Here is an 18,036-nt window from a genome sequence, read left to right as displayed (position 1 = left end):
AAAATTAATCTTTATTTTTAACCAAATATCAAGAATTTTCACTTTTTACAAGATGAGTTCCTTTTCAAACAGGTATGCCAATGGGCATCATCAGCAAAATGCCCCATCATTGTGTGATCTGTGTTTCTCATTTTTGTCACAGAAAAATACAAGTACTCTAATGTAGATTATGAATCTAGTATATTACCAAAACCTGAAAAAAACTATAATAAAACACAAACTGGCTTCATTTCTGAATATAGATAAGCCTGGAAAAAAGTATCCATGTACTGTTGGAATGAAATATCCTTCAACAGGGTTTACTGCATTTATGATACAATGCTATCTGTCCAAATGAAAATATATGTAATATAAAATATTACCATGCAGTCAATAAAATTATGTTGTTTCTTAACTACCAGAGGCCCTTCTGAAAATTGAATGACAGTACAAATCTTCTTGGCAGGGAGGCGAATGTGGGCACACATAATTGAACATTATTTGCTGCTGAGTCAAGCCCAACTCGGGATGCGCTGCATACAAACCACAGAACAGGAAACTGCCTGGCCCTGGGGCATCCTCACCGTTGTGTTTCAGTTCATCACTGCAGCCACTGTGTCCATCCATCTCCCTGATAGTCCTCCGCTTGTTCACTGACCTTCCACTTTATCAAACATGTTGTCTTTTTTGAAGAGCTACGCCCTCCTGATAATATATTCACAGCGCATGAAACAAGGTCTTGCCACACTTGTTTTCAAGTACTTCTAAGACAGATGTTTGTTGTTCTGGAAACCCCTAGTACATTCAATATTTTCTACTAATACCATAATTCAAGTGCATCGATTTTTCTTGGATCACTCCCACTCAGCATGTATACATCCTAACGCTACACGCATATCCATAAAATACACATTGTTCATATACAATTTCAGGAATTTCAAATATCCCATGTTAACAATTCTTGAGACAGAAAACTAGGATTTAGTGGCTACTCATTACTTCCAAACAATCAGAAAAACCACTCACTGCCATCAAGTTGATGTTGACTCATAGCGACCCTATAGCAGTGGGTAGAACTGCCCCTGTGAGTTTCTGAAACAGTTAACTGTTCAACAGGAATAGAAAGCCCAATCTGTCTCCCATATAGCAACTGGTAGTTTTGAACTGCTGACCTGGCGGATCGCAGCCAAACTTGTATCCACTACACCAGCAGGGCCTCCTCTCCAAGTAAAAAGTACTAAATGTTACAAAACATTACTTTATGAGTGATGCAACCATTCTGAATAGGCACATATGAGATGGACCTGGATAGAATGGAAGCAGAGTAAAACTGAAATAAAAATAATAAAATCAAAAAAAATCAAAAAAAATAATAAAATCAAATGTACTGAACCAGGTGAGCCCCAAGTCTGTCTCCCTGATATCCCCTTTAAAACTGGAATGGAAAACAATAGTAGTTTCTTTTTTTTCCTGGAATTTTTTTTAAGCTCTTTTAAATTTAATCCTTCTAAGTAATGGCTAGATGTTCTCAATTATGTACAGCCAATCTCCTTTAAAAGTTGACATATGAATAAATGCCAAAAATTTTATCACCACAGGGAAGAGATTACGACATTGATTTTCAACTAACATTTCTAACCTTTAGGTTTCTATCTAAATTAGTAAAGTATTAGCTGATTTTTACATTTTGTCTTTTAAATTTATATTTCTTTTCTAATTGCAAATATATAAATAAAAATTGTTGAGGGATAAACAGACTGTTCTAATGGGGCTATTATCATTATTATACATTATTTGATTTACCCAGATGGAAATTTTTTAACTTTATTAAGCCTACCATGACTAATCTTAACCTAACTTTGCTATGGTTGTTCTATAGCTTGCCATATAACATATTAGATTAACTGCATATAAATTATACCTTTCACTTAAACAGAGGAACTAGTTTTTACAGACAGCACACTAATTTCCCTGATACTTGGAGTGTAGCTGGATTTTTATCAGTATGAAAATACAAAAATTAATTTAAAAAAGGAAAAATCTCAGACAATTCAGTCATTTCATAAGTTATAAAAGCATTATTTTACATAAGGGCAAAGTAGCATGTAATTACTCTACTAGCAAACATCTAGTAGCAAACACAAAGAGGCAAAGATATATTAAGATTATAATTAGTCCTGTGAAAAATATATAGTTACAGAGAAGGAAAAAAATCAAGGTCAGAATATAATTGCAATATGCTTTTATTTTATTGATGCATTTTTCCACTCAAGGTTCTTTAATTTGCACCATTATGTCAAACACAGAAAGAATTGAAGGGGAAGAAAAAAACATAATTGTGCCATGATTTCTCATTAACTGTTGGACAAATGCCAAGGTCTCCCAACTCAAAACAGAAATAAAGAGGGTAATTTTCTTAGCAAGCAACTTAGTTTCTAAGAATCAGATCCATTAATATGGACTATAAAAGATCCCAACTTCAACTTGTCAATCATCTGAGCAATACCGAGGAAAGATTTCTCCCAAAGTCACACCCTGATATAACAAAATCACACTGGGACAAGAGGAATGGGTAAACTGATCAGTTCATTTATAACAAAAATGATACTTTGCAAGACTTGCAGATAAATTACAATGCATAGGAAAATGAGCATACAATGCCCAGAAGGCACAATACTTAAAAATAGTGTATGCTTTAATTTTAATAATTCCTAGTAAAAGGAGAACAAAATAAGAGGACACAGCATTATGTAAGCCGACTGTCCTTTAAATCCAAGTAGATTTTAAGGTATGAATAGAATCTTTAAATAAACAAGTAAAACAAGTCTAAAATTTCTCTAATTTTGAAAGCAAGAGTTTTATTTTACATCCATCCTTTTTAAATCTCCCAAGTTTACACTACAGGGGAAAAAAATCAAAACAAAACTTAACATTGAGCTATTATATTCTTAAACTTAAACATACTGCCAAAATGTTTACCTCACACACACAAAAAAGTTCACCTCACGCAGCAGCTCCCAAAATGCAAAACATGAGTTTTCTGGTTGCTGCTGTTATCTGACTCACAGCCATCCTGTGGGTTACAAAATAGGGCTGCTCCTCTACGGTCTTCCTTTTTGCTATTAGATCTGGATAGGAGAGGGTTTTCGTTTGTTTGAGAGGTAGCGTATTGGTAGTTGCCAATGTAATTACTTATCTGGCTTAGAAATATCAAGAGCAAACAAAATAAAATTTTAAAAAATTAGTTTGCATCATTGAGCCCTTAAGGCTGGATCCAAGCCTATGTTAAATTTTTGCATATTATATATCACTGAAGCAGCATTGTTAAATCAATTATTAAAGATTTGAGACACAGAGAGATTAGGTCAGTGTGTCTCCAACTGAGTGTTTTTCCTACTGCTTTACCTGCCCTGATAGTGATGACACACATGTTCTCCCACAGGAGCCTCTCAGGAGTTCACTTGATGTAAAGCCACTCCTACTTCTATCTGCCCCGGACTCCTGTTGAGAGGTCGCCTGGTTCAACAACTGGCCCGGTACGCGCAGCTGCTCAGAGAATCTTCTGTGGTCTGGTTTAAGAAGAAGGACATGAACGCGCCAGATTGTTTTCTTGGATTTCAGTTGTAATCTTTAATGAACACAAATCACCACCAAGCCCATCTCCAGAGAAACCACTGGGCAGATTCAAACTGCCCAGGTGAGCAGTCAAACATTATTAAAAGTAACTGTGGTAGTTGCATAATTTCATATCAACTTAAATTTGTATGAAAGTATAAAGATGGAGTCCAACCTGCCAATCAGCACAGCCTGACTATCCCTCCTTGGAGGTGGGACTTTGTTATAAGGGAGAAACAAAAACTTCTCCCCTCCCTGTGCCCTTTTGCCTGACTGCTTGTTGTCATGTTTACACCAACCTTGGATCCACACAACTCTGTACCCACCGGCCTGTGCTCTCCTTGCATCCTGCTTCACCTTCTGCATCACTGCCTGCAGCTGTGTGGGTGTGAAAGGCCCCGGCTAGCATTAGACTTATACACTTGAGTTGACTGGGGTGGGATGCCTTCTGAATATAACTTCTTAACATAAAATGCTCTCTTACACAGATATGAGGATCACTGGTTTTGTTTCACTAGACAGCCCAGCCTAACATAGTGACCAACAGGAAAATTTGATTTTCTTTTATTGTGCTTTTGTAAAAACAAAAATAATTTTAAACTTTCCTTTAAATTTAAAAGTACTTTTAATACCAACAGCCATTTACTTTCAAGCCCAAATTCTTAAACTGGACATTCCAGGATATGAATTATAACAAGATAAAAAGTTTAAAAATAAACTTAAACTATTTAATGTCATTTGACAAAGTGACCAAAATGAAAAAGAAAAGTTTAAAAGTATAATAGTAAATATAGGAAACAAATGGCAAAAGATATCGTATACAAGAGTGCTTCCAAACATCTGTGGAAAGTTTATTAACAATGGTTATACAGCATAAAGAGTTTGGCACTGAAGTATACATGTAGAAGTGGTAAAATCGGAGAATGTTTTGTTGTGAATATTTTTGCCACAAATAGAAAAAAAGACATGAATAACAATGAGTACAAAGAAGCTCTAGAACATTTTGTAGAGCCGAATATGGGAATGATTGTACAACTCTTCTTGATATGATGGAATTACCGAATTAATCATTTTGACATAAATACTAATAAAACGGTTAAAAACATTTGTGGAAAGGTTACATGATCTTGTAATTCCTTTTTAGCACAAACATTTTGAAGCCCTCTCATAGTTTATGTCAAGAAGAATTCATTTTACAGTATCAAACACAATAAACCTTCGTAAAACATCACTAACAAAACTAATGAAGCAGCCAAAAGAGTTGAAGTAATGGTACATAAAAATAACTAGCAAATAAAATTTTAAAAATCACAAACCCTGAACTTCCTAAAATTCTATTTAAAAGGCGGCAAAAAAAAAATAAAGTCAATATATTCACAGTGAGCATTCAGGTAATGTGGGAGGAGGGTATCCGGAAATGCCCCGTACTTACTGGTACTTTTCTAGAGACATGAAATTATTTGGAGATAAATAAAAATAAAGTACTTTTAACAATGATGCCAAACGTGAAATCCTTTAAGAGATTTTCTTAATACCATATTCAATAGTCATGGAGTATATGATTTTATTTTTACATATATATTTTTCCAAGTTGGCCATATGCTTTTTAAGCAAAGAGTTCATTGTAAAGCATCGCAAACTCAAACTGCACTAGCTTTCAGGGGTATCTTATCTCAGGATGTCAATATTAGCAAAAATAAATAAATGGGGAAAAAATTAGAGGAAAGTAAATTCCAATGTTTTTCAGCAATTCTCTTTATATCACCTACCAAATCTCCAGTCCATACTATCAAAAATTTTTTATTTAAAACCCTGAATAATACATAAATCTGAAGATTAACAAAGAACTGATATATAATTTAAAACTACTTTAAAATATGCTTGTCACAAAATAAAAACTGTATTGCTTCTTGGCCTTTTGGCTAAGATCAAGTGTAGAAAATAAAAATTGTTTCCAAGAAAACGCATATATTTTAATATATGTATTTTTAAGTTAGGCACTGTTTTTAGCAATTAGGCACTAAATCCAAGGGAGATTTGGCTTTTATTCTGTCTTAATTTATTTAAATCGATAGATAAAAAGTTAACTGACCCATATTCATAATATGACTAATATTTTAATTCCTTGGTGGAAGAAGATATTACATGATTTTCTGTTAGAGAAAAATGGTACAATTTCTTTTTTATAATCCTAATTGGTAAAGATTGCCTTTTTAAAAACTTTTATTTCTGAAAAGTAGGGTAAATTTTTACAGTGAAAAAATTGAAAACAGTACAGTAAAATTTGAATTGCCACCTGTATAAAATGAAAACCTATTAAAGGAGGAAAACACAAATATCTCCATTAAAGTGAGGAAAAAGAAAATGGCAAGGCTGTAGTTACAGCTGCCAAATATGGAAAACTTGATAGGCCCAAAGAACAAGGTAGTCCCATGGGGTCCTTGCTTTCACTGTATTAGTTCTAGAACACTTTATTCCTGGTTGAGAAGGCACAGTAGGCAAGGGGAAACGTGGGTAAATCCCAATTTCCCAGCTAACTGCGTGGTAAAGGTCAGCAAGAATCTGATTCCCAGGGTGGAAATTGGCTCAGTCCTATGGTCCTACTTCACCATTCTTGATTATCCACAGCCACGCAGGCCCCTCACTCTGGCCCTCGCCACCATGCGCTGAGTGGGAGTTCACAAATGCGCCTTCCTTCAGGCTGCCAAATAGGCAGATGTCACCCTCTGCTGGCTTCTCTCATTGTCCTGATGAGTTCATTAATTCATTGTAAAGGCCCAAAGGATTTACAGAGAATGCACGAATAGATGTAGTGTTACACATTTATTATAACTCGAGAGGGCACACACAAGGAAAGCACATGATGAATTCTAGAAGGCCCAGGAGTGAGCTTCCACGTTCCACAGAGGGATGCCCTGCCCTCTCCGGGGAAGGGCCACCCACCAGGGAGCTCCTGAGTGGCAACTGTTAAATCTCAGGGCCTCCCATGTCCTCATGATGGACTGGCTCGTGCTCCTAGAGGGTTAGGCGCATGCGATGCCCATGTGGATCCTCTTGGTCGGGACAGTTCCTACTGTTTGTCTCATGTGTTAGTCTAAGAACAAAGACCAAACTGCTTTTTGGAAGGTGATTCCATCCTTTACACAAGGTCAAGCTATTTCTCCTAAATCTATAAAGCCAACCATGGCTGACTGTACAGGTGCTATAGCAATATAAAAAGAAAATGCCCACATCCAGAAAATAACAACTTATTTTTCATTTTCGTAACCACAAGATCACTTAAGACTCTTTTTAAGCTCTAAATGACAAATTTTTAAAAATCAGATCATTTGACTTATTGTGATAACAGTCAAGAGATTTAATAAGCATTCTAAATAATCAATTGCACAGGTTTTTAAACAGCTTCCAAAAATGTACCGCATCCTGTAATTAGAGAATAGACCTCAAGTACATTATAAATGACAAGTTTAACTCTTATAGCAAAAGCAAAGTTTCCTTACCACAATAGTGCTGAAACATAAAAGCAATAGTACAAGCATTTAATTGTCGAACAATTTAGTCTTTAAAAGTTTAAATTTAAAAGTAATTTTATGGCAGTTTACAGAAATTGTTCATAAAAAATATAAATTTGAACTTAACTATGATGAAGACTAACCATTCTTCCCAACAGATGAATGTAAACAGATCCTAACATATCCAAACTCTATTTTCTTAATATACCATTTTAAAAGACCAAATGATGGTATCAATGAAAAATAGTATTTACTTGGAAAGAAGGAAGGAAGCAGGTTTGAAATGATACATGAGGAGTATTTCCAGTAATGGTATTTACTGCCTGGATGTGGGTTCATTTTTTCTTTTTTTTAATCATTTTACTAGGGGCTTGTTCAACTCCTTTTGTGTGTTGACCTCGTTTTCTAATAAGTTGTTAAGTGATATAGCTATTTTTTGTGCATTTTCCCATAGGCATCCATACATTTAAAAAATGTTACTGAATGAGAATGAAGGCCACAAATTTACAAATGTGCTTAACGCAATGGATGGATGTGTGAATTGATAAGAGTTGTACGCGCCTCCAATAAAATGATTTTTTTAAGTACAAAATTTTGCAATGTCGAGTAAATGCTGATCGGTAAAAGATGGACATAGTTTTCATTGGGACTTTTAGAATACAATAAATTGATATTAAAATGGTAAAAAAATATTACTAATGAGTTTAGTGGTAATACTAAACTCTCCTGATAAGACAAACTTTTTACAAACTCTTTAAAGAAATGTTTTAAACTATATATATATAAAACCTATAAAAACAATTGAGATCTATGCAAAAGATATAAAGATCAAGTTCATACATGGCAGAGAAGAAGCTGGGAGAGGTGCTATATTCCTCCTCTTACATGTAAAGAGTGGTTCCAAAGATTGAAACTAGTTCACTCTTAACTCTGACATTTTGGGGGGAAATATAGTAAGAAAGCTTTGAAAAGTGTACAACCCAAACCAAATCCACTGCCATCAAGTCAATCCTGACTCATAGAGTGGCTGGTGGGCTAGGGGCTTAGAACCGCTGACCCTGCGGTTAGTAGTCCAACGCTTACCAGGACTCCTTCTGAAAAAGTTAGACATATACTAACAAAATAAAAACATATACCATATATACTTGAAAATAAGCAGACCAGAATATAAGCCAAGGTACCAAATTATTACCTGGGAAACCAGAAAAACTGATTGACTCGAGTATAAGCCTAGGGTGGGAAATGGAGGATGTGAATTAACAGACCAGAGGGGAAAGACGGAGCGCAGCCACAGATACATCCTTACCAGTTCAGCTGCCAGCGTAAGTGAATCACTATGGGTGCTTCTGTGAATTGGAGCTGTCCACGTCATAGGGCGGCTCTGATTGGTTAGATGTGAGTAAATATTCAAAGCCCTGCAGTGTCAGCGGGGCTTTGAATGAACAGCGGAGGAACAGCAACCACCCACAAGATGGGTACCACCCTCGCTGGGGTACCACTTGCCTGTGTATAAGCCGAACCCCAGTCTTTCAGCACAAAAAATGTACACAAGTATATATGGTAATATATATGGCTTTTACACGAGTATATACGGTAACTTTTCAAAGCTTTTAATTCATATTCCAAGAGAGTAATTTCACAAAAAGAACAGAGGAAGTATAACAATTCTTAATCTATAAATTCAATATGCAATACCATAAAAATCTTTTTTAACTTTAATGAAAACTGATTCTATATGCATAAGAACAAGAAAATACAAATCAACACTGGAATGTTGCCGTGAGGTGCCAAGGAGTCGGTCTGGACATACAGCAACCCTCGTTTACAACAGAGCAAACTAAGCTCAGTCCTGCTCCATTCTCACAATCGCTCATGTTTGAACACACAGTTGTAGCCATTGTGGTGATCCACCTTGTTAAACGTCTGCCACTTTTCTCGGCCCCTCTACTTTACCAACCATGGTACCCTTTCCCAGGACTAATCTCTCCTGATAACGTGTTCAAAATACTAGAAACGAAGTCTTGCCAACCTCACTTCTAATGAACATTCTTGGCTGTACTTCTTCTGTGATAGATTAGTTTGTTCTTTGACAGTCAATGGTACTTTCAATGTCCTTCTCCAGCACCATATTCCAATATATCAATTCTTCAAGCTTCCATAGTCAATATCCAATTTCCAAACGCATATGAAGCAATGGAAAACCCCAGGGCTTGGGTCAGGCGCACCTCTCTCCTCAAAGCAATAGCCTTGCTGTACAACCTGTAATAAGGTCTGGAGCGACAGATTTACTGACATCAGCATCGCTTGATCTTCTGACTGCTGCTTCCAGGAGAACTTACTGTGGATCACAGCAAGACAATATCCAGGACAACTTCAGCCTTGTCTCCATTTATCACGATGTTACCTAGTGGTCCAGTTGTGAGGATTTCGGTTTGCTTTACATTGAGTTGCAAACCATACTGAAGGTTGCACTCCTTTATGAGCAAGTGCTTCCAGTCTTCCTCATGTTCAACAATACAAGGGTGCATTATCTGCATCTCGCAAGTTGTTAATAAGTCTTCTAATCCTGATGTCATGCTCTTCTTCAGATAGTCTAGCTTCTCTAATTTGCTCAGTATACAGAATGAATAATTATGGTGAGAGGCAACACGCATAATGCACACTTTTCCTAATTTTAAACCATGCAGGATTCTCTTGTTCTGTGTGTACAACTGCCTCTAGATACATGTACAAGTTCCAAATGAGCACAATGCAGTGTTCTGGAATTCCTATTCTTCTCAAGGTGATCCAGGTAATTATGGTCCACACAGTCAAAGGCCTATTCACAGTCAACAAAACACAAGTCAACATCTTTCTGGTATTCTCTGATTTCGGCCTAGGTCCATCCAATGTCAGTAATGATACCTTTTTTTCCACATCCCCCTTTTGAATGTGGCTTGAATTTCTAGCAACTCCGTGGCAAAGTATTGCTACAACTATTGTTGAACGATCATCAGCAAAAGATTATTTTCATGTAATAGCAATGACACTGTTCTTTAATTTGCATATTGTTGGGTCACATTTCTTTGGAATGGATACAAATAACAAATCTCATCCAATCTGTTGGGCAGGAAACTGTCTTCCAAATGTATTGACCTGGAGGAGTGAGTGACTCCAGTGCTTATAGCTGTTTAACATTCAATTGGAGCCTTGTTTGCGGTTTACTGCCTCCAGTGCAGCTAGGATTCTTCCTTCAGTGCCACTGATTCTCGACCATATGCTGCCTCTTGAAATGACTGAATGTCAACTAGTTCTGTTTGGTTCAGTGACCCTGTATATTCTTTCTCTCTTCTTTTGATACATCATCCTGTATAGATCAATATTTTGCCCATGGAATCTTTCTGTATTGCAACTTGAGGCTTAAATCTTTTCTTCAGTTTACACTACTTTACTTTGTTTTCTTCAGCTGCTCATTGAAATTTTCTGTCCAGTTCTTTGACTTGTCATTTCTTCCATTTGCCTTAGCAACTCTAAGATTAAGAGCAAGTTTCAAAGTCTCTTCTAACATCAACTTTGATCTTTCCTGTCTTTTTGGCTCTCATGGACTTATTTTCATTTTCGTCAACTTCATCCTGAATTTGTAAGTATCCTGAATTATAAGTATTGATGGTTTGTTCCACAGAATCATATACCAGATGAAAAGCATGTTTACAAAAGTTAGGCAGCATGATATGCTAGCAGGGGTGGAAGATAAACTGGTATGGCCACTCCAGAGCTCGAGCGGCATGATCAAAATCTGTACTACACATTCCTCATGGCCCATCAATGACACGTCCCAACTTCTCTAAGTCAGAGAAATTCATAGATCTCTATAAGGAAGCATATAAAATGAGTCATTTTAATGTTATAAATTATGGGGAAAATACTTTATTTTCCAACGTCTGGTTAGTAGCTAAATTAAAAAATGGTTATGTCCATAGAGTGAAATAACAAGTAAATACAGTAAAATAAATATAAATCCTCAAATCAAACCGACTACCATCAAGTCTGTGCTAACTCAAACCTCCTTACAGGACGCAGAGAACAGCTCCGCAGGGTGGCGAAAACTGTAGAACTTTATGGGAGCAAACAGCCTCATCTCTCTCCGGCACTTCTTTCTCTAGCGAGTGAGTCGGACACATCAACTACCCCCCTACGCCAGAGTTCCTTAGTACTATTTATATACCATCACGGGAAGAAATAGGAAGTTTATAAAGTATTCATGCAAACTTTCACATATATATGTATAATAGTCATGACAACAAACAGTCTGACAATAGTTATGTATCAGAAGCCTATATTCACAGAGCAATGCCATGTGGTCAGTTCAGCCACAATGCTTGTTAAAAGCAAAGACTGGTGCCATTACAATGAAACAATCTGAGACTGATGAGAATTTCATGCTTGTTGATGAAATCTGTGTTAAGGTCAAACACACTAAGTGGATGCAGGAAGCTATACCCATTTCAACTGCTCTACTTAGGAATACAGCAGACCTCAAAATCTACCAGCAATCTCACCACATTAGGTGTGTGACCAGGGACACCCATTCATATCTGGTGTTAGAGCCTTTCTTCTGATTTCTAATAACTCTTTCTGGCAATTCACAATAACGCACAAGCTGCACCCTTCCAAAGGTCACTTCCAAAAGCAAGCATTAGGCATTTTCAAGGGAAAGTGCATACTTATTCGAGAATTTATGTTTGTCATTTTTACATGGGTCAAACTACACGACCACTTCTCTTAGGCTTCTACCTTTCCACTTTTATAATGTCACCACCAAAGTTGTGGAAGATGGTATCCTTATCCCTACTTTTACCATAAAGGGCATTGACTTTAGTGTGTGATATGGCATAGCAGTGATTTTTAGAAACACGTGCTTATAAGCATGATTGACTATATTTTGGTAAGTACATATTCACACAAATAACTTGCTTCTTTAAAACTTTTAGCATCACAATTAATCAAAGTGAATTTTAAAAGTAATCATAGAATATGTGATAGATATGTAATCGTTTGTCAATTTGAGGATTGAGAGTATAGGGGTAGAGTCTAGCTTGTCAATCAGATCATAGCCAATGAGGCCTCTGTGTGGGCACGGCCTTTTCCTGAGAATTCTAGGAAATATGGTCCTTCCTCCTTGGAGGAGGAGAGGCTCACTGCACACACCCTGGGAGACATAGCAACTGACAAGGCACATGGACCACCCTGATGCAGAGACCCCTGCCAGCATTGAGATGTTTCCAATGACACTGGATCCAAAGACTTTCTACCCACTGGCCTGTGATCTTCTACATTCGGTGTCATTGCATGTGTTTCGTGAGTCTGAGGAGGACTTTATAGATTGATATCGGACATATGGGCTAGTATCGGACTTGTGGACTTGGACTAGACTGGGTTGGGATGCTTTCTCAATGTTCAATTCCTCTTGTATATAAATCTCTTTCTGATATACATGTGCCCATGGATTTGTTTCTCTAGTCTACCCAGACTAACACACAATACAATGTAATACCATTAATACTGCAAAGAAATTTATACTAACACTCTAGTCCTTGCTTTGTCATCAACTTGCTTATAAACTTGGGACATGATCTGGACATGCTGAAGCTCAAGTCTCTCACTACTAAAACAGGTAGCACTTGTCAATAACCAAAGACGGCATTCATATTAAATGAGACACCTGATAGTCAGAGCCCGGGGAAAATAGGCATTTCACTCAAATAAGTGTGGAAATATTACTGTTAAGAGGTAAAGTAATAGTTGAAAAATCCAAAAAAGAATAATTGCACGTCCCATACTTTTTATAAGTTCAAACTATGCATATTGCTATGTTTACTTACTTCATGGTATGTGTCCTCCAGCTCGCCATCATATATCCAACGATACAGAAATGTCAGGATAGGGTGAGAGACCAAGCTGAGAATGTTCTGTACCAGAGATCTCATATACGGATCTCCAGTTTTTGTATAAGCATGAACGGCGGATGCCAGTTCACCACCTTTCCTTCCTTGGGGGAAGGGGAAAAGATGCAACATTATACAACGTTCAAGCTGTAAGATTTAACAATAACAATACTAGTCAAAGATGAGAATGTTTCTGGGATGAAGTCGGTTTTATTAAGAGTTAAAAAAAAACTATTTCTTGGGCCTAAAAGAAGCAATAATTATGTTACATATTTGTATCTAAAAGATTAAAATTCTAACCCTGGCTTACCATGAATTTACACAAAATATCTACTTGTTCATTAGTGCTAAACAGTTAAGTAACAAAACATGTGTCTCACTATAGGAGGGAGCTTCAAAATGTTTCCACCAACTTTTTGAAGCCCCTTCATATAATTTTGATTTAACATGGCCTTTCCTCATTTTTAATCAGGACAAATTAACATTCACACTTTACATATAGCAACTCTGTACAAACACACACACATACAAATAAGCAAAAGCTTTATGAAACACTACTATTTTAATATTTTCTATTTAATTTCACTTTTTTTAAAAGTCTGCACATATCAATTCACAACCTAAAACGTGCCAGTTGTAACCTATAGTTTGAAAAAGAATGCTCTAAATGAATAACAGCTTTCTATGTATTGGGAAAATAATTCAGTATGAAATATTGGGAGTGGTTAAAAATCAGGTATAAAAATAGCATATGACAGGTTTCTTATATTATAATTAGAACCCATGGTTTATAAAAATTTTAAGAAAAGATTGACATGATCTGATTTTAATAGGATTTTTCTGGCATGGGTGCACAAAAATGGTAAGACTTAAAAGAGAGAAATTAGAACATCTTAAAAATAGTGCATATGGGGAAGATATAAAAAGCATATAGATCAAACGTGTTGGGGGATAAAGGCAAAGATGTGAAACATGAAGGAAGAAAAGGACTTCACTAACTGAATATTCTAAGAGATGAGAGACTACAAGAAATCTTCGGGTCTCGTAGGAATACAATGACAAGAATGCCAGTAAATGACAACAAATGGCAAATGTCTGCTTAGTGTGTTTGACCTCCTTTTTGAAAGGGGGAGTTCCAGCAGTTAGAAGAGGCAGGCCCTGGATGGCATGATGTTGAACTTAGTTTTAGAAATGAGGTAAGTCCTTGTGAGCCATCTCATCAACAGTTGTGATTCCTATTGCTTCCGTTAGGTAACATCAAGTCGGTTCAGAATCATAGCACCCTACCTACAACAGAAAAACACACTGCCCAATTCAGCACCATCCTCGATTGTTATGTTTGATACCACTGCTGCTGCTACTGAGGCAGTCCATCTCATTATTTGCTGCCCTTGGTTATCCAGAATGATGTACTTCTCCAGGGACCAGTCCCATTTGATAACATGTTCAAAGTATGTGAAACTAAGTCTTGCCATCCTCACTTCTAAGGAATACTTGAGCTATCCTCTTCTCATGACAGATTTGTTCTTCTAGCACTTGATAGTATACTCAGTATTATCTACCAAACCATAAATTTACAAAGGCATCAGTTTTTCTGTGGTCTTCCTTATTCACTGTCCAGCTTCTACATACAGAGGCCAATTTGAAATACCTGGCTTAGGTCATGTGCACTTTAGTCTTCAAAATGACACTATGTAAAAATTCTTGTCTATTTCAATGCCACCGCATGAACACAAACAGCAAGAAGAAATATTCACAAAGCAAGTACTCGGAGGAGATAAAAGCTGAAAATCCAAATCCACTGTTGATCCCAACTCACAGAGACCCCACAGGACAGAGCAGGTGGCTTCACAGGGTTTCCCACACTACTAGGGACAGGCGCTGTCACACATCTCACTCAGGGGGCTCTGGGGCTCTGGGGCTCTGTCCAGTCTAGCACTTGACTGTGGCACTAACGTTTCCTCACATGCAGGCCAGAAAAGCAAAAATGAGAATTTTAACAAGCATATGGTAAACACAGGCATATAAGGAATGAGAGCAAAGTAATGAAACCCAAGGACATATTCGTAAGAGGTAACAGAAGAATGGAGGCGAACAATGCTAGGAACAACTCACATTACCAGGATCACCAAAGAAAACCCTCTACAAGCGCAGCGCACTTCATTCTGCATGTCAAGGAACCCTTAAGCTTTTATGAGTATAAATATCACACTACATTGATCACTGGTTATTTTTCCTTTAAGTTTTTTTTAAATTAATTTATATCAGTCTGCTTATGGTTGTTAAAATATAGCAAAAAATGAGGGGCACATAAAGAAGTAGATGATGTGCCCTATGAATGGTTTTGAAATAAAGTCTAATCGGCACCAAAAATTTTAAACTGACCTTGACAGTGATCCACCAGAGCGGCAAGCGTCTTCAGTCTTATTTTAGGGTCATATGTCCAAACCAAGAGGCGTCGAAGGGTTAAGCTGCTCTCGAGGCCCACATTCACCCCCTGATCATCCTCTAACTGTAGCTAGGGGAGAGGGAGGAAAATTTGTAATTAAAAATAACTAAACAAGTCATGTCATTTCCTAATCCACATAAAATGAATATGAGAAGTGATTCTTTTGAAAATGAAGCAAGAGGGCCCCTTTTTGGAGAAAGTAGTTGTTTCTAGTTCCTTCTGATCTATTCAAATATAAAGAACTCTGAAAATGATTGATAAATTGGCTTTCGGGCACAATGGAATTTTACGGTTATACATACTTTACAAACAGTATGCTTAGGTTTCAAAAACAAGGAAAAATGAGAAGATAATGAACTTTTTGTAGTTTGCTCATACTAACAAACATTTTGCGTTTCAAAAATAATGTATGAAGAAATTAAAAACAGTCCAGCTAACTGAAATTCCTGTTACACTTGAAACCAAGAAATAAATTAAAAAGAAAATACTTACCTGGGAATGTAAAACGGAGAGTAATCGGTAGTATTCTTTGAGTTCTTGGTGCAAGGCCACACAAAAGCTCTATAAATAAGGAATAAATACATTTTAAATATAATACATTCATTACACAACAGTTCATTTTAAGTTAAAGGCACATTACGGTTAAATAAAATTCACAATAATTTCAGCATAGTGAAATTAAAACAATAGTGAGATACCACCTAACACCTCAAAGATAGCCCAATTCAAAAATTCAGAAAGCACCAAGTGTTGGAGGGGCTGTGGGGAGACAGGAACTCTCATCCACTGCTGGTGGGCCTCTAAGTATGTATGACCACTGTGAAAATCGATCTAGTGATATCTAAAACAGATGGAAGTAGAGCTACCATGCGACCCAGCAATCCCCCTACTGGGCATATACCCAGAAGAGGCGAGGAACAAACCATGGCCAGACACATCTGGGCTCCAATGTTCATTGCAGCACAGTTCACAATTGCAAGGAGTTGGAAACAACCCAAATTTCCATCAACTGACGAGTAGATTAAAAAGCTGTGGTACATACATACAATGGAGTACTACGCATCGCTAAAAAGCAGGGATGAGCATATGAAGCCCATCGCTGCATGAGAAGAACTGGAGAAAAAGCATGATAAGCAAAAAAAAAAAAAAAACAAGCACAAAAGGACAAGTACAACATGAGTCCACTGAGGTGAGCTTAAAAAAAAAAAATGTAAAGGGGGCAAAGGGAAAAAGCTACTGTACACAAACATTCCAGGGGTGAGGACCAGGCAGTATGGCAGGGACCAGACTAAATCTAAGGACACATAGGTAGCCAACTAAAAAGGAGGTGGGGAAAGGGAAAAAATAATAATTTTTAAAATGGGTAACAGGGGCACAAGGCACTAACCCACCCATTGGGAGGGTATTGTTTATATCTCTACAGGGAAAGAAGGACCAGACATCAACCCGGTGCTCCAAGATGTGAATGCAACATGCCGGCTTGAAGAGGGAATCAGTGGAGAGGTCAAAGGGGCAGGCCCCAATCCCAACTACTACGTGGACACCTGCCCCTCTCCCCAGAAGAATGTATTTCAAAGGACGGCACTGAATCTGCAGCTCCCGGAGAGGAACATGTGATCAAAGCACATAAGGCACCTCCTGGCTCACGAGGCCTTGAGGACGATGTTCCTGATTAGAGCAGTTAGTCCAGAGAGAGGACCACATTGCCGGCTGCACTATGAAACATAACGTCCCTCACCGACCCATAGTCCTACAGGGGACAACACCATAGACACAGTGTGGGAATTGCGCCCGATCTGATACCACCACACCGAGGCAAAACTCTAAGAGGGTGCAACAGAACAGCAAGGGAACGGAGAGGTGAGGTCCTCAGGGAATGCTGAAGGTGCACTTTGGGAACAGGGTGTGGTGCCCCAACAGAATAGAATGGAAAACACTCCTAAAGGCCAACAAACAGTCCTTGAACTAACTACAAGCTTTTCTTTCTTGTTGTGTTTTGTTTTTGTCATTGGTTTGTTGTTGTTTTGTTGTATTGTTGCTTGGTTTTGCTCTGTCTTGTTTTTGTGCATGTTATTATCTCTGCAGGTCTATCTAAATAACATAGGCTGGATGAACAATCTGGAGGAGAAAACAATGGAAGTGACAGTTCGGGGGGACATGGGAGACAGGGAGGTGGGGATCAAGATAGTGGTGTTAACAAACCCAAGGACAAGGGAAGAACAAGTGATCCAAATTGGTGGTGAGGAGGGTGTAGGAGGCCTGGTAGGACTTGATCAGGGGTAATGTAACCAAGAGGAATTACTGAAACCCAAATGAAGACTGAGCATGATCGTGGAACAAGAGGAAAGTCAAAGGAAACAGAGGAAAGAGCTAGGAGGCAAAGGGCATTTATAGAGGTATAAATAAAGGCATGTACGTATGTAATATATTTATATATGTGCATATACTTAGAGGTTGAGTACTAAAGTAATAGATGGACTTGGGCTTCCACTCAAGTACTCCCTCAATGCAAGAACACTTTGTTCTATTAAACTGGCACTCTATGATGCTCACCTTC

General features: G+C 37.5%; 1 protein-coding gene and 1 pseudogene across 1 annotated transcript in view; one reads left to right on the top strand and one right to left on the bottom strand.

The window, feature by feature from the left end:
- TUBGCP3 (tubulin gamma complex component 3) overlaps window positions 1-18,036 on the bottom strand; it is a 107,791-nt gene that overhangs the window by 49,780 nt on the left and 39,975 nt on the right. The window contains exons 9-11 of the mRNA XM_075563414.1: window positions 15,972-16,040; window positions 15,416-15,548; window positions 12,968-13,134 (exon numbers count right to left, since the gene is read on the bottom strand). Of these exons, the coding sequence (XP_075419529.1) occupies window positions 12,968-13,134; window positions 15,416-15,548; window positions 15,972-16,040 (369 nt within the window). The remainder of the gene's footprint in view (window positions 1-12,967; window positions 13,135-15,415; window positions 15,549-15,971; window positions 16,041-18,036) is intronic.
- On the top strand, window positions 5,497-5,620 carry LOC142461871 (U2 spliceosomal RNA; annotated as a pseudogene).

This window comes from Tenrec ecaudatus, chromosome 11, assembly GCF_050624435.1.
Source record: "Tenrec ecaudatus isolate mTenEca1 chromosome 11, mTenEca1.hap1, whole genome shotgun sequence".
NCBI lineage: Eukaryota > Metazoa > Chordata > Mammalia > Afrosoricida > Tenrecidae > Tenrec > Tenrec ecaudatus.
This window is presented reverse-complemented; position numbering and strand designations above follow the sequence as displayed.